The following is a 17,826-nucleotide window of genomic DNA, read 5'->3' on the forward strand; positions in this document are numbered from 1 at the left end:
GTACATTCACATATGTGCCCATGCTTGTGAAGACTGGCAGTCTATCTTAGGATGTCCACCTCTGTCACTCTCTACCTTACTTTTGAGACGGTGTCTCTCACTGAACCCAACACTCGCTGATTGACTTGTTGCTGACTAGTGAGCTTTGCAAAGCTGCCTGTCCCCATTCCCTCCCAACAGCACTAGGGTTGCAGATCTGTGCCGTAATGGGGATCAGAACTCAGATCCTTATGCTTTTATGACAGGCACTATACTGACAGCCGTTTTTCTGGCCTAAATTTCAGAACCTAAAGGCTGGAGGAATCTTTAAGTCTCATCTGGTGCAAAGGTTTTGATCTTTCGTCATTTACTGCCAACAATCCCCTTTGTTTTCCAATGCCTGTGCACTGAGTGATAGTCTCCTATGTAAGTGGAGTCTGTTGAGTGATATTTAGTTTTTCCCAAGAAAAACTAGAATGATAAAATTGAGTTGATTTCACACACATCATTCCACACAAAAACTTTTGATGTCTGACTAGACATACTAGAAAGGCAGTTTACAGTCTGTGCATTTGAGTTGGGAAATTGATGTTCATTTCCTGTGCTTCTAGTCCTGTCCCTGGAAGGCAGAATTGGATGTGCACAGATGCATTGATCGTTTTTCTTTATAGCTAGTTCTGAAACTGCCCCAGACTCTGCCCTCAAAATCATAAATGCCATGTGACTGTCCTCTCTCTAGGAGACCCCTCCCTGGCTCACCAGAGTCCAGTGTTACCTTCCACAGTAGTGACGACAAAGGTGACCCCACAGCCAGAGAGCCCCTCCTCCCCTCCTGAAAAAGGTAGGAATGCTGGGAAAATGTGAAGAATTGCCATCTAGGATCCATTCCCCTATCATAGATACCATGGCCCACTGCTGAGGATCTCTGCAAACCTAGGCAGCAAAACTTTATGTTGATGGCAAGATTCAGAACTTATAGTGGTTTAGCTTTTTAAAGGTTATTTGATATCCAGAGTTAACATAATTTATAGTGGCTTAAAATCTACTATTAACGTATTGGACCATAATTAGCTGTAAACACTCACCCTTATCAAGAACTGAAAAGTCCCTGTCATTTGATCCCACTTGTTTTTGTTTGGTTGGTTTTGGGTTTGGTTTTTTTTTTGTTGTTTTGTTTTGTTTTGTGTTTTTTTTTTTGAGACAGGGTTCCTCTGTGTAAACTTGGCTGTCCAGGAACTCACTCTGTAGACAAGGCTGTCCTGGAACTCAGAGATCTGCCTGCCTCTGCCTCTCGAGCACTGGGATTAAAGGCGTGTGCCACCACCACCTGGCTCTCACTTGTTTCTTGTATCAGCATTATTAAAGAGCTTTCCCATATGGCACAGGGAAGCAGGAGCATAAATTCATCATCTCTCAGGCGTGCAGGGGCAGCAGGATAAGCCAGAATACATCCCTGTATGTGTAGCAAGCTGCACTGGGTCAGGGAAGCCTGGGCTCATAGAAGCTGAGTGTCTGATAATTGGCAATAAGCATGCCTGTTCTTTGTTCCAGAGATAGATACTGTCTCTGTCTTCCAAAGCACTTGCTACTATTCATGTCCTTGGCAAGATAGTCCAAAGAAAGGGCATGGATGGGGCTCTTTCCAAAATGTGAAACAGTGTGAGGGATTCATTGCAGACTTGTTTTTTGCGGTGGGGGAGGGGTGGGTGGAGGCAGGTCTCACTATGTAGCTCTGACTCTCCTGGAATTCATTTTATAGACCATGGTGGCTTCAAGATCATAGGGCCATGCCTACCTCTGCCTCTTGAGTGTAGTAGTAGTACTACTACTCTTGAATAGTAGAGTGCCACTGTGCCCAGCTTCCCAATCTTCACCACTAACAATTTAATTTGAATGTTTGTTCTAGTTTCTTTTGTGTTACTGAGTTAAAATATCCCAACAAAAAGCAACTTAGGGGAGAAAGGGTTTGTTTCACCTTATATTTTCAGGTTATAACCATCACTGGAAAAGTCACAGTGGTAGAAGCTTGAAGCAGCCAGTCACATGACATCCACAACCAAGAGCAGAGAGACAGGAATGCATGTGTGTTCACTTGCATGTGCTAAGTTCAACTTCTCCACTCTTAAGACAGTGCAGGATAGGGGCTGGAGAGATGGCTCAGAGGTTAAGAGCACTGACTGCTCTTCCAGAGGTCATGAGTTCAATTCCCAGCAACCACATGGTGGCTCACAACCATCTGTAATGAGACCTGGTGCCCTCTGCTGGTGTGTAGACGTACATGGGGGCAGGGTGTTGTGTTCATAATAAATAAATAAATCTTAAAAAAAAAAAAGACAGTGCAGGATGGGCTGGAGAGATGGCTCAGAGGTTAAGAGCACTGCATGTTCTTCCAGAGGTCCCAGCAACCACATGGTGATTCACAACCATCTATAATGAGGTCTGATGCCTTCTCCTGGGGTACATGCATGTACACATATAAAAAACTGTATGCATAATAAATAAATAATAAAAAAAGACAGCGCAGGAGACCCTGCCTACGGAATGGTACCACCCACAGTGGGATGAGTCTTGCCAAATCAATAATCAAGACAATCCCCTACAGACATGCTCACTGGCCAAACCCGTGTAGACAATTCTTCATTGAGATCCCCTTCCCTTGTGTCAAGTTAAAGCTAACCACCATAACATAATAATACAGAAATATTGCACAAAGTTCACCCCTCTCTCCATCCGTGCCTTCCTTCTTTTCTTCCTTCCTTTTTGCTAGGGTCTCTCTATGTATCCTTGGCTGGCCTCAAACTCACAGGCATCCTACCTCAGCCTCCAGAGTCCTCAGATTATAGGCATGTGCCACTGAACCCAGCACAATGTTTTGTACCTCATTTGGGTTTTATGTAATCTAGCTCAATGCCCGCAACATCTGTCTCATTGTTAAGAACATTTTAAAGCTATGCTCTCCACCCTACGATGTTCTCATTTTCTATTAAGTTTTAGTGTCACATCATCCAGCTTGTGGTTTCCCCTTGTTTCCTTCTTCCACTCCCAATTATGGGAACCTCTGCAATAATTCTCAATTGCTCAACTGGTCACAGCTTCCAGTGTGCTGGGTCTCTATCTTCAATACACAGGGAACTCGCTGGAGAACTCCAGTTGGTCTTGGGAAAGCTCTGAGAATCAACAGCTTTGGACACTTCCTCGATGGTCCTTGCACATCCCGGGATGAGAACTTCTCTTCTAAGGAGGATAGAGAGGTTTCTGAATTTCATGTCATTGCATAGCATAGAAGGCTCCAGCTCAAAAAAATTAATAAAATAGGGCTGGGGCTGTAGCTCATCAGTAGAATACTTGCCTAGCATGCAAAAGACTCTACGTTCAATTCCCAGTGCTATTAGGAAAACAAAATAATAAAAACAAAAAGGAGGGTCTCTTCTGGTGAGTAGGTTGCATGTAAACAGAAGAAAGTGGTAGGTACGTGACCCATTTAAGACAGAAGTGATTCCCAAGCTCCTTTGGTATGATGCATCATACACACAGTGTTTACTCAAGAGATAAGAGTGACCAACTAGTCTCTCTCAGCCTTGCCTCTGTGTCCCAAATGCTTGGTCAGATGTTCCTCATTGAGACAAGAATGTGCAGACACAGCCTTGGACACTAACTGGTATGATCATGAGTGCTTGGATGTGAGTCCTCTGCAGGGCTGGTGGTTTGTGGAGGGAGGGATATATCTGACTAGGACCAATGGACTGAAGGGTAAGCATACATCTTACATGATGCATGGTTAAGAGAGTGTGGGACCAGGACACTACACCATGCCTCTGCAGTACCAAGATGCCCAGCCTTTCAACATGCTTTCTTCAGACTGCATTTTCCAGACTTGATATTTGTCACAGTGGAAGAAAACCCATTTTCATTTGGAAGAGAATAGAGAATAAGGAGTGGGTAGGCCATTTTAGAGTTTAGGGGCATCCATCTAACAGTGATGAACAAGGAACACAGGTGTGGTGGTGCACACCTTTAAACCATTATTCGGAGGCAGAGGCAGGGAGATCTGTATGAGTTTGAGGCAAGTCTGGTCTATACATCAAGTTCCAGGACAGCCAGGGATACATAACAGACCCTGTCTCAAGAAACAACCTAGCTGAGCTGGGTGGTGGCGGTGGCGCACACCTTTAATCCCAGCACTCGGGAGGCAGAGGCATGTGGATCTCAGTGGGTTCAAGGTCAGCCTGGTCTACAAAGCGAGTTCCAGGACAGACAAGGCAACAAAACTGGAAGGAAAAACTAGCATTCCAGCTGATTTCACAAATACAGTTCTACTTGTGTTTTAGCATCAATTCTTTGAGACTATAACACTCTTTCTCCAGTAAACAGGCAGATCTGCTCAGTCTCTCAGGGTGTTTTGTTTTGTTTTGTTTAGAATGCACATAAGAAATAACTGTATTCCTTGGAGTTATCAAAAAGTGGACAGCTATGCCACTTACTTAGGGGACAGTTTTCTGGGAACAGGCTGGGCGGGACAGGCTCCCTGCAGTGGGTCCTTGGGTTCCAGACACTGATCTGAATTTTTATGTCTCTGTCTTGGAATTTCCTGTAGAGCCAGAAACTGTATCTCCCAAATCAGATACCACATTGGCCACAGAGACAGCTATTGTGCCAGGCAACCGGCTGACGCCACCCCAATCAACTTCTGCAGGAACCACAGGGACAGGCAGTCATGAGTTCTCCCGAGGCCCATCTCTTGCAGCAACAATGACCTTGGAGCCTACGGCCTCCACTTCCCTCAGGATACCAGGTTAGCCCAAGCTTTGCAAAAGGACAGGCCAGTTCCCCACATACTGCTTCTGAGACCCAGGTTGGGCTCTTGCAGAAGAGTATCTGCATTAGCTTTGAAGCACGCGGGCTCAAGTCATAACTGACTGTGGCCCAGTGGCCTGCTGCCCACCATCATGCTTGAATGGTCTCTGCAATCCCCACTGAAAGGATAGCCAGGAAGGAAATTGCATTTCTCAGATATGGCGTGGCTTACTAATGTGCACGCCAGAGAACGGCAGGAGTATTTGACAGCGTGGAGATGTGGTCTGTGGCTAGAGAAGTCACTGGCAACTGTTCCTCTCTAAGGCATGTCCAATGCTTTGGTGTGACCAAACACCATAGCATGTTATCCTCCTCATTTTCGCTAAGATCAGTTTGGTTGCATCAGCTCCGTGTCTCTTCTGCTTCTATGATGGTAGTTATCTTCCCAGTTTCGTAAGAACCTGGTGCTCTCAGAACTCCAACCCTGACTCAGCTTTCCTCTCTCCTCTGCAGAGATTTCTCCAAACAGCTCCAAAATGACCAGAGGTGAGTATTTTCTTTTGTCTGGTGGTTTATAACCAGGGACTGTAAGACAGAACCAGAATGCCCAGAATGTTCGTCAGCCTGTTCTGGGCCACTCTAACAAGGTCACCAGCAGTATAGCTTTGCCTCTCTGAAATGTCTCCATCAGAGAATAACTTGTATAATACCCTGTTGATGGAATTTGTCATTGGACATGATTACATATCTTAAGATCTGTACCTTCTAACCATCACACTAGTGATGTACAAAGGTACACCCCAAAGAGCTTGATGGTTCAGCTACTCACAGGTAAGCCCCACAGGCTCCACTTGCATCCAGGGCATATTAGGAAACCACAGGGGCCCGCTGCTGCCACTAAGACAAGACAATGCCATTCTGCTGGAAGCTGCCTAGACCTCACAGCCTGGAGCACGACGCTCTGTTCAGAAAGAGTCCAGATTGCTCTGTCTAAATGTTTCTGTGGATAAAAGACATGGAGCATTGCAGTTAGAAGAAAAAGAAAGAGGCTGTACAATCAACACAGGGGGGAAACACAAAAGTGTCTGTGAAAAGGAGATCTTGGAGAAGAAGAAAAGAGCAGGAGAGAAGGGAGGGCAGGGTGCGGCTCAGTGCCAGTATGCTTGCTGGTCAAGGCCAAGCTCCATCTTCAGAGTCATAAAAAAAAGGGCGTGCGGTGCAGAGAGTAGGAATCTAACACTTCCTTCTGACAAGCTTTAAGAAGAACAAACAGCACTAGAGAGATGGCTCAGTGGTAAAGGGCACTTACTGCTCTTGCAGAGGACCAGAGTTCAGTTCCCAGCACCCCAGACAGCTCACAACCACTTGTAACTCCAGCTCCAGGGGATGCAACAGCCTTTTCTGGCCTGTGGGCACCTGTGTACTTGTGTGTATATACACACAAATGTAAATGCTTGCACACACACACATAAATTTTAAGAGAATAAAATATTCTGTCTTCCTTCCTTCCTTCCTTTTCCCTCCTTCCTTCCCTCCCTTCCTTTCTCTTTTTGGAGACAGTGTTTCTCTATGTAACAGCCCTGGCTGTCCTGAAACTTGGTGTATAGATCAGGCTGTCATTGAACTCACAGAAATCTGCCAGCCTCTGCCTCCCAAGTGCTGGGGTGAAAGACATGCGCCAACACTGTCCTGTTCTATTTTCTGTTTGTAAGTTTTCCTGCTGGAAAATAGCTCACTGGCTTTTTGGTTCTATTTTGCCTGCACTAAGTGACATCTGGGAATCAGATGTAGCTTTAGATATACTAGCAGTTTATTTGTTACAGTGGTTTTGTAAATGACCAAATGAAGACAGGCCTGATGATGAAGGTCTACATTTTCAGCTACTCAGGAGGCTGAAGCAGGAGGACTTCAAACTCAAGGCCAGCCTGGACAAGTCAGTGAAGCCCATATCAAATTTAAACTATGAAGAGGATGGGGATATAACAGCTCAGCAGTAGAGAGCACTTGCTCCATCCTCAGACTGCAAAATGAAAGAAATAGATAGTAGATAGGCAGGCAGATGGATAGACGGGTAGATAGATAGACAGACAGATGAAAGCACAACATCTTAGAAAGTCTCTTTGAAGAATATTTTATTGGAAAAACTCACTTAATGTCAAGGACATAAGCAAAAACATATTCATGATTTAAGAGAATTAGAGATTTATCAGAATTAGAAAAACTAATTTTTTCTCTATGACACATAGCCTGTTAATCTTTCCACATAGTCTTGAACTTTTTGTTTTCAAAATTCTTAATAAATTGCACACGGTCTGAAAATCAAAAATTAAACAGCATGGAGGCATATGTAAACCCAGCACTCAGAAGGCTAAGGCAGGAGGATTGCTTTGAGTTTAGGATCTGCCTGGGTTACATAGTGAATATCAAGATCATTATGACTACATAGCAACACCATTCCTGGAGACAGAGAGCAGGCTTCTTTGTCTCCTTTGGTTGGCTGTGTACAAATAAGCACACACAGGAGAAGTCTAAGGATAGATATTTCAAGTCTCATTGCTTACTGGCTGTCTTGATTTCCTTTTTGTTGCTGTGACAAAACACTCTACCCAAAACAACTTGGGTAGGAAAGGGCTTATTTGGCTTATACTTCCAGGTCACAGTCCATCACTGAGGGAAATCTGAGCAGAAACTCAAGCAGGAGCTTGAGGCAGAAGCCAAGGAGGAGTGCTGCTTGCTCATTCACTCTCTGGCTCGTGCTTCGCTAGCTTTCTTTAAAATTTTTTAAAATGTTTTTCTAAAAGACTACTTTCTATTATTTAAAAAGTTGTGTGCACTCACACACATATATGAAGGCAAGTGCTCTAGAAGGTCAGAGGCATCAGAACCTCCTGAAACTAGAGTTGCAGGCAACTGTGAGTCACCTAATGTGGATGCTGGGAACCAAACTCAGATCCTCCAAAAGAGCAGTATGTGCTCATAACTTCTGAACCATCACTCCAGTCCCATCAGCTAGCTTTCTGAAACAGCCAGGACCACCTGGCCATGGAGGAAATGGTTCTTTACACAGTGGGCTGGACCCCTACATCATCAGTTACCAATCAAAGAAATCCCCCATAGACATCCCTGCAGACCAACTTGGACTGGGGAATTTCTCAATACTGGGCTGTATCAGGTTGATGACGATGACGACAAGCACTCCCCAGGACACTGACATATCTTAGCAATCCTCCCTATCCACACATAAAAACCACCTTTCTCTCTTTAGTGGCTACAGAATAGTCTACTCCATATAGACCTGAGCACAATTTATTTAGCCAATCTCATCTTTGGACATGTGATTATTTACTGTCTTGAGTTACATTGCCAACAGTAACTACCTGGAAACTCGGGTGCAATTATATTTAGTGGATGAAAATCTACATGTAACATTTTCTATATAAAGCAATTTAGGATCTAATATGTACTTTTCCAATTCATGATTTTCATGACAAAGATAATTCAGTGCAAAGGCTTATGGGAAACACAAAGGTTTTTACATTTTAAATATTTCTTGATGTATAAATAAGGTGTTCTTCCTTAAATATAGACATGAGGATGCCTAATTATGAGAGAAGTCAAATTGTTAGCGAAGAAATGAAAATGGGATATTAAAGGATTTTTGTCTGCAAATAAAGTGTAAACTGAAATCATAATCAGTCTAGTTATGTAAAAGTATTTATGACGGTGTCTTCAAAGTTTGCCATTTACACGCCATCTACCCCAGCCACCCAAGATCTGCTAGTACCCCACCATCAGTTGCATATCACAGATGCTCACTGGCTCTTTGGACACAGGGTGAGGCGCTTTTTCTTCAAGAATAGACAATCAACTGAGCGCATCTCTGTAAGGCAATATTAAATTGCCAGCCACAGTGATTACTTAGTCAGTTAACTGATAATCAACCTACTGATATTTTGTTTTATTGTTTTTGTAGTTTTATGATGAGGGAACAAAGGGCATGCTAGACAAGTGCTCTTCACTGAGTTATATCCATAGTCTATAAAGTAAGTTATACAAAAGGTCCTTGCTTTTATGTTCTTTAAAAATTTTTATGTCTATGTTACGCATGTGTACCAGCCAGAATGTATGGAAGTGCAACTTGTGCATACAGGAACCTACAGAGGTCAAAAACAGGGCGTCAGATGCCACCCCTCTGGAACTGATTTTAAAGGATATTGGGGTTGGGAGATGACTCAGTGGGTAAAGGCAACTGCCATGCTAGTATGAGGACCTGAACTGCTGTGTGGGTTCTATGAACTGGACCCAGGTCCTTGGCAAGAGCGCTGTGTACTCTTACCACCCAGCCTCCTCTCCAGCCCCAGTTATCACATTTTTAAAAGTTGTTCTTGTTTATCTGTTTATTTTTGAGACAGGGTTTCTCTGTCTAGTCCTGGCTGTCCTGGAACTTGCTCTGTAAACCAGGCTAGCCTAGAACTCACAGAGATGCACCTGCCTCTGCCTCCCAAGTACTGGGATTAAAGGCGTGCACCACCACTATCCGCTTGTAAGTTGCTTCTTTTAATTCAACAAAAAACAGCCAATAGCTGATGCTCAATGCATACTGAATGAGTTAGCAAATGAGTACCAGAACTTAAAAACTTTAACATTTTAATAAATAGTGAATAAATGTGGTTTCCATTTTTATTATCAACTGGTTCACTTGACAGCCTCTCCTGCCAAGAACATACTCAGTTATTCCAGTATCTTCTCTCTGATCTTCTCCTAGGCTGTTATTGAAGACTCCTGATCTTATTTTTTAAATCTTCATTTGTGTGTGTGTGTGTGTGACACTCGTCACTTGTGGCATTGGATTCTCTCCTTCCACCATATGGTTCCCAGGGATTGAACACAAACTGTCAGGCTTGGCAGCAGGTATCTTTACCCACTGAGCTAATTTACCAGCCCAAGACTCCTGATTACAAAACTTAAGCCTTGCATGCCAACTGCACTAGCTCTTAGCTGTTGTAACTAGTTCACTAGGAGTGAAAAGGTTATTTTCCAGAATGTACTGTGCCTTGAGTCTTTTCCATGTGTGATAGGAGTTTGTTGTAGTTGATGTGCTCTGCATTTGATGAACTACACCTGTCATTCTGTCATTCATCTACTTGTCCAATGAACATTGCAATATTTACTAGCCATGGCCCTAAGCTGCTATGAAATACTTACTTCTGACTTTAAAAGATATTGGGGTTGGGAAGATGTCTCAGTGGGTAGAAGCAGTTACCAGGCAAGTGTAGGACCTGAGTTCGACTTTCAGAACCCATGCAAAGATGGGCATGGCAGCTCATGTCTGGGATGCCAGTGTTCCTAACGGGAGACAAGAAGCAGAGATGGGAGACCCCCTACAAAATCATGGGCCAGCCATCCTGACTTTACAGTAGAGAACAAGAAAGGGACCCTGTCTCAAAAAATGGTGGACAGGAGATCTGAGGTTGTCCTCTGACCTCCTCACATGTGTCCTCTGGCCTCCCACTATGATCCAAGCATGCCGATGTTCATACAAAAGAATGCTCTCTCTCTCTCTCTCTCTCTCTCTCTCTCTCTCTCTCTCTCTCTCTCTCTCTCTCTCTCTGTCTCTCTCAGAGAGAGAGATAACCATTTATCTACTTTTCAGTCCTAAGGATAGGACCTAGGGTCTGCTGTGTGGTAGACAAGTACTCTTAACTGCAATCTCATGCCCTGGGCTCAACTCTTCTTGTGAACCTAGGATAATAAGAGACAAAAAAGAACCCTCAGCCCAGGAGCCATGAGTAGACACTCTTCCTTCAGGACCTGACGCAGACTCACAGCAATGTCTTCCTGCAGGACTGGCTCTGTTGGCCTGAGTCCCACTAAGGAATCTGTTCCCTCTGCATTCACCCACAGCAATTTCATCACCCTCCATGAAGACTGGCACTGGCTGTCTCTGCAGCCGTCTCCATCTTAGTCCCAATCTACACCATGGACCAAAGAGGAAGAGGGACCAGTGGTCCTCATGGTCTCTTTATCATAATCATTTGTTCTCCTCCATCATCTCCTTCCTCCCTTCTTCTCTTTTCTGATATCAAATCTCTATTTCTTCCTTTTCCCTCCAGAAAGGATGGAGAACTTGCCAGATGATCTGTTATTTCCTTGTCTCCAGGAAGTCTGGTTTCAATTTCTCGCCCAACATAGCATAGACACAGTTGAAAAAGAAACTGAGTTAAGTCACCAGTTTCCTGACACATGTGGCCTGGGAGAATCCTTTCCTGATGATTCTGCAGTAGTTTATGTTCATTCAAAAGGCAACAGGAAAAGCATTGTGAAAGGAGAACTACTACTCACTACCATTAATTCCTCTTTTCCAGTAAGTCACTCCTTGGCAGTAAATGGATGCTAAGCCTACCAGCCAGCGTGGAAACAGTTTACATGCAACACATCTGAAAAAAATTCCAATCTGAGACTTCAAGACATCTTTCATTAATTTATTGTGTTTCCTAATGTTTTTGTAACAACTTTGGCATGCCGATTTTATTTACTTTCTGTAAAAATGTCTTCTTTCTGTGATCTTACTGCTTCCTCTGACTACAGTGTCATTTCAAAACTCTGAGGGCAACGAAAAAGAATTAGTTTTAGTGAAAGTAAAGATTGTCTAGTCTCATTAGTCATAATACTGTATACCTAACAGCCATTAGACTCAAGAGTTTTCTGTGCACCTGGCTGTGCCTTGTTGGAAATTACTTTGAATGTATTTTTGGTCAGCTTCCCTTTTTAGTTTACACATTTTAGATTTATTTTTACTGTTCTCAATTATATGGAAGGAGTATGTACATGTGAGTGCAGGTGCCCACAGAAGCCAGAAGAGGGCATCAAATCCCCTAGCGCTGTGGTATAGGCAGTGGTGAGTTGCCCAGCATGTATAGTGGGAACCAAACTTCCTTCTTCTGTAAAACAGAATGTGCTCTTGATTGCTGAGCTTCTCTCCAGCCCCAAGACACATTACTAACAGCAAGCTGACTAGAAGAGTATCTGTCCTAGGCAAGAATGGAAGCTACCAACAATTTACCAATTCTTGGCAATGAATGCCTTCATGGGACTTTCAAGAGGTTCTAGTTTAATTCTGTCTTTTTCAGTGGCCATCTCCACATCGGTCCTGGCCCTCCTGGTTGGTGCAGGAGTTGTGTCTCTCCTTGCCTGGTACATCAGATCAAGGTAAGTGGTACAGGAGAGCTGCAGGACCAAGTTCTTCCTCTCTACCAGAAAAGCTTGATCATAAAGATTCCAAGAGACCCTCTCAAAAGAGGAGTTCCTTTCCTGACTATGAATTCTCACACTCAGCCTCTTCTGTAGAGCTAGAAGGAGTCGTGTAAGACTGGGCCGGCTCTGAAGAGGGCGCTTCACGTCTCACACAGTTCTCAGACCATGTGTTTAAAATGGGGTCAGCAGGAACTGAGCCTATGATGCAGAGGGCCATACCTATGGCAATTTGTGTCAGCTCCATCCGTGAATACCCATGAATATATTCTCCGTGTATTCATCTCACATGGTATACCTTCTTATAAACACGCTTATGTCAGCCTTAATTCTATTTCTAGAAACAGAAATTCTCCTTCTCCTTCTTCTTCTTTTGGTTTTTTGAGACAGGGTTTCTCTGTATTGTTTTGGAGGCTGTCCTGAAACTTGCTCTGTAGACCAGGCTGGCTTTGAACTCACAGAGATCTGCCTACCTCTGCCTCCCAAGTGCTGGGATTAAAGGCGTACACCATCAATGCCCAGCAATTGTATCTTCTTAATGTGAGAAAGGCCTACAGTATTGGCTGCTCATTCAGAGTTATCTTGACGGTGATAAAATATGCATCATTAAGAATGGACCAAGATTTGTTCCAGCAACCTTGGTAAACTTCTGGTGGATGGATGGTGAGGTTGAAAATACCCAAATAGGATTAAAGTTCTTACTATCTGCACATCTGGGTATTCTAGGTTTTCCTAGTCTCTGAGCAACACAGATCTCTGAGAGCCGGGCTGGTGTCTGCTAATGTAACTCACTCAGTACTATGCATGCATGTTCTATAAGAAGTATGATGATCTAAGAGAGGCCCTGACCTTTTTTCAAAATCTGTGAATAAACTATTTTACAGGCAAACTTCTCAGCCACGTGGTGTTGAGATGGAAACCATGGAAGCAGTGCCAATGACTGTGAGCCCCAGTAGCAATGAGGACGACACAGAAGCCTAACCACATAACCTCTAAAACTCAGGGAAACCTGCAAAACTGAGTCTAAAAAGAAGACGTGAAGCCAGCTCTAGGTTAGCTAAGGAGCACCAGGACACAGGGAGCTGGGTACCAGGAGAAAGCTCGCCATGATAATATAAGGTCTGGGTGCCTCCCGTGTGCACACCTGAATTCTCTGGCATCTGGAAGGATAGCATCCTTCCACCTGCTCAGTGCAGAGACGATTATCCCAAAGTGCAAGCAGCCTGAGCTCTCCTGGCAGACTGTCCTGGCAGACCCTCGTGGTTCTCCAAAGAAGCATCTAACTTCACTTCAACATCGATTCAAAATAGCTTATCAGATAGGCCAGTGGGTCTCAATATATGTGTCATGACCCCTTTGGGGGATGTCAAACGACCCTTTCACAGGGGTCAAATATCAGACATCCTTCATATCAGATATTTACATTACGATTCATAATTACAGCAGCAAAATTGCAATTATGAAGTAGTACCGAGAATAATTTTGTGGTTGGGGGTCACCACAGCATGAGGAATTACATTAAGGGGACACAGCATTCAGAAGCCTGAGAACCACTGTGTTAGACTCTCTTCTTTGTCCCCTACCCTGATTTACAGTTTACAGAACTTAGCAACAATACACCTGAGGCTCTCACTTCATTCCAAGGCTCCTCTGGCTCAGGAGATGCCTACAAAGAAGACAGCAGCACTTGAGCTCCTGAAGACTTGGCTGTCACTGCTTTGCAGCTATTGCAGAAGAGCAGAGAAAAGCAGAAGAGATACTGAGCCAATGAATCCTTTGGATAGGATTTATGACAAAAAACCCAAACTCAGTGACCTTTTACATTTATATTTATACTTTCTTTTGTATTATATCTACATATAGTATATGATTTATATTTGAAAGTACCTGGATAGACAAAATAAAATATCTATTTTCATTACAAAAATGCATTAAAATTACCAACAAAGAGGAATGTTCCACAAAGGGAAAAAGGAGAAAAGATATAAGATATCTAATGTGATTAAGCTCAGGTTTTCTTTAAAAAATAAATAGGAGTGGGAACAGCCTTTGCTTAGAGCTGGCACAGATCCTAGCTTTGGTGGGATAGTCACCCAAATTTCACGGTGAGTAGAAGCAATATAATCTGAATAGTGGCAAGGCTGAGCTTGACTAGCACAGGATGCAGGCAGATCCCTGCCCTGTCTCTCTCCTGTTTATGACAACTATTTCTAAAATCATAGGACAAATTCCACCTTTCATTCTATTAATTTATTATTATTATTTATCTATTGCAATGGATAAAAAGAGGGTGTCACTCTACCACTGAGTCATATCCCCAATCTTCTACCTCCTAAATTTACAGATAAAAAAATTATAGCCTGGAGAAGTTGACCTGCCCAAAGTCACATAGTTCAACTAATGCCACCACTTGGACAGAACTGGGGTAGAAGTGGTGTTGGGGGAGGAGCCCTGATTGTGAGTTCGCTATAAGCATCAGGAGGTAGGTTAAGCTCCTGGTTCACAAGCTGCCAGATCCCCACTGCCTTCTGCCAGCCATAAATTTCTGTGGTTTCTTTCATCAAAACTCATGGAAGCCTTTCCATATAGCTCATTTGGGCTTCCTCACAGCATGGTGGTGTCTGTCTTTGTCAGACTGTTTACATGGTAACCAAAACAAAGTAGAAAATGTCAGTCCCTTCAAGTAGGTAGCCCAGAAACAGACCTGTATAACTTTTGCTATGTATTAGCCAAAACAAGTCACACACTACCCAGAGTCGAGGCAAAGAAATGACAAAAAGCGAAAGAAAGCATCTATCTTTGACAACCAGCTGCCACACTTTAGGAGATAGCCAGGAAAGAATAATTTCCTTTAGCTCTCAGCTCTTACTCAATGCCAGTAAGTATGAGTTGAATGGATGAGAGCATAATGATCAGGTATTGAGCTAGATGTCCACTTTTGTTTGCTTGCTTTGTTGTTTTTCGAGACAGGGTATCTCTGTGTAGCCTTGGCTGTCCTGGAGCTCCCTCTGTAAACAGGGCTGGCCTTGAACTCTCAAATATCACTTTCCTCTGCCTTGTGAGTGCTGGGATTAAAAGCGTGTACCACCACTGCCCAGCTGAGACAGCCATTTTTAATATTTAGTTTGGAATGGAGAGATACACAGAACTCTGAAGGACTTGAAAATGGTATAGCTATTAACCCTTCATCCCAGGTGACTTTCACTGGCTACAAATCTAATGTACAGTTACCTCTTCCCCCATTACTTGCCCTCTACAGGATTAGCCATGAAAAAACACATTGATAGTTCATCATCACTTCTATTTTGTCTTGATGCAGGACTTAAACTCTTTTGCATCTTTTCTAGCTTCCTTTCAGATGCAGGAGGGTAGTGAGAACAGGAAACAAAAGACACACTTTTAAGCTGGGTGTTGGTGGCTCACACCTTTAATCCCAGCACTCGGGAGGCAAAGGCAGGTATATCTCTGTGAGTTCAAGGCCAGCCTGGTCTACAGAGCGAGTTCCAGGACAGCCTCCAAAACAATACAGAGAAACCCTGCCTCGAAAAACCAAAAAAAAAAAGACATACTCCTTTAGATTCATTGTATGTGAATGACTATTCTGTCTGTGTGTACATCTGTGCACCACACGTGTACCTAATGACAGAGGTCAGAGAAGGGCATCGGGTTCCTGAACTGGAAATACCGAACTGGAATTACTGACAGTTGTGAGTTGCCCTGTGTGTTCTGGGACTGAACTTACATCCTCTGAATGAACAGCCAGTACTTATACTGCTTAGCCACTTCATCAGCCCCACAGAAAACGCATAGAACGATCCTCAAGATTCTAATTACCCACTCTACTCTTCCATTGAGGGATCATTTAGTATTGCCTAAGATTGCCCTATTCTAACCTGTAAAAGTCAAACAAAGTAGCTTAGATTATTGAGTGTGCCTGTTTTCTGTTCCTTAGGTTTGTGCTCCGTTGAGGCAAGAAAGGCTCAGTCCAAACCAACCTCTCTCACACTCCCTGACCTGTGTTAGAATTCAATGTGAGGATATTGTTTTAAGTATTAACTCATACAGTGCTGTCTTATGGAAGAATTTTTATGGGTCTGGAGTCATTCAGAGATTTACTAGTCTGACTATGAGTATATTTTAATAAAGAAGAGGCTTATATTCAGATACTGGTGCCAGGGCTACACCCAGGACTTGAGATTCCCAAATGTAGCACAGAGCCCCCATTTAATCAGTGATTAAAAAAAAAAAACCCAGCCAGGCAGTGGTGATGAATGCCTTTAATCCCAGCACTTGAGAGGCAGACACAGGTAGATCTCTGAATTTGAGGTCAGTCTGGTCTATAGAGTCCCAGGACAACCAGGGTTACATTGAGAAACTCTGTCTCAAATAAATAAAAAGTTAAATAGCTAAAATATAAATAAGCAATAAAGGAAAAAACAAAAATACAAGGTTATGTTCTGTTTACATGCATCAAGGGCTCAGTTTAGCAAACATGTCTTGCAGGTGTCTTGTTTATCTCAAAAGAGTCCCAGGACAACCAGGGTTACATAGAGAAACTCTGTCTCAAATAAATAAAAAGTTAAATAGTTAAAATATAAATAAACAATAAAGGAAAAAACAAAAATACAAGGTTATGTTCTGTTTACATGCATCAAGGGCTCAGTTTAGCAAACATGTCTTGCAGGTGTCTTGTTTATCTCAAGCAAGCAAGCTTTGTTTACAGAAACAGAAGCAGCAGTACTACAACTTTCACAAACAAGGACAGGCAATTACAAGAAAAGTTCCCAGCATTCCAAGAAGTTATCTGTCCTTGGGCAAGTAGGACTTACAGGTTAGAGGCAATTTTGTTTTATAGGCCTTTTAATTAAACTTAAAACATAATGTTAGCTATCACAGAATCCACTTTACTATTTCCTTCCCTAAGTGCCTGACTTACATTCTACTTCTGTTTATAGTCAAGGTGTAAAATCCCCTCCTCACCAATTCTGGGTGAATTTGAGGGGCCCAGTAAAAAAAAAAAAAAAAGCAAAATGGCTGTTCCAAGGGTGAAAGAGGAAAAGTATATTCTAAGTTGTCTCTTGGAAAAACATAGAGAAGCATGAGGAGGACAAATCTTGAGGGTCATAAGGAAAATAGGTATCTGTGTGAAAGGGAGCTTGTGAGCAAGAGAGGCTTTGAAGCGAGTAGGGGCTGAGGGAGCCTGGAGGCTAGCATGGGTCAAATGGACATCAAGAGATGGATACCAAAGGCATATGTTAATGGGGGAGCCATATGTCCTTTGATCAGAGCTAAAGGAAATGACTTCATTTGGCATTGGGAAACAATTTCACAAGTTCCTGAGGAATGCTGGCTTTTCTCTAACAGCCGGAAATTCTCCTCCTATAGTGCAGGCTGAGCTAATTTCTTGACATTTGAACTGCCTTTTGGAGTTTGGGGAATTGGAATTTCCTTTCAACCTGATACTGGGGAACCTCCACATTGTTGGAGTTCCTCATTGCCTACTAATATAAAGACCAGCTGCTCCCTGGCCTAAGGCACCTTGACTAGGTCCTATCAGAGCATCTCATTGAATATGGAGTGAATGCAATACAGCAGAATGTGTCCAGCAATGGCCTTACTACCAATGAACTGGCTGAGGTTGTTTCAGTCTATCAGATTTGTGTGGCTTGAAGGACAATGATCCCCCCATAGGGTTATATATTTGAAGATAGTACCAAGAGTGGATAGTGCTGTAACACACCTAACAATGCTTTTTGTTGCTGTTGTTGTTGTTGTTGACTTTTTTTTTGTTTGGTTGTTTGG

General features: G+C 43.0%; 1 protein-coding gene across 2 annotated transcripts in view; it reads left to right on the forward strand.

Annotated features, from left to right (window-relative positions):
• Positions 1 to 13,484, forward strand: part of Il15ra (interleukin 15 receptor subunit alpha) — a 29,091-nt gene extending 15,607 nt beyond the window's left edge. The window contains exons 3-7 of one of the 2 annotated variants that reach the window (XM_021228161.2): positions 719 to 820; positions 4,574 to 4,771; positions 5,287 to 5,319; positions 11,904 to 11,982; positions 12,909 to 13,484. In XM_021228161.2, the coding sequence (XP_021083820.1) occupies positions 719 to 820; positions 4,574 to 4,771; positions 5,287 to 5,319; positions 11,904 to 11,982; positions 12,909 to 13,005 (509 nt within the window). In that variant the 3' untranslated portion in view covers positions 13,006 to 13,484. The remainder of the gene's footprint in view (positions 1 to 718; positions 821 to 4,573; positions 4,772 to 5,286; positions 5,320 to 11,903; positions 11,983 to 12,908) is intronic. The other variant, XM_021228162.2, reaches the window with a different exon arrangement.
• Positions 13,485 to 17,826: the final 4,342 nt, after the last annotated feature.

This window comes from Mesocricetus auratus, unplaced genomic scaffold (assembly GCF_017639785.1).
Source record: "Mesocricetus auratus isolate SY011 unplaced genomic scaffold, BCM_Maur_2.0 Super-Scaffold_100013, whole genome shotgun sequence".
Classification (NCBI taxonomy): domain Eukaryota; kingdom Metazoa; phylum Chordata; class Mammalia; order Rodentia; family Cricetidae; genus Mesocricetus; species Mesocricetus auratus.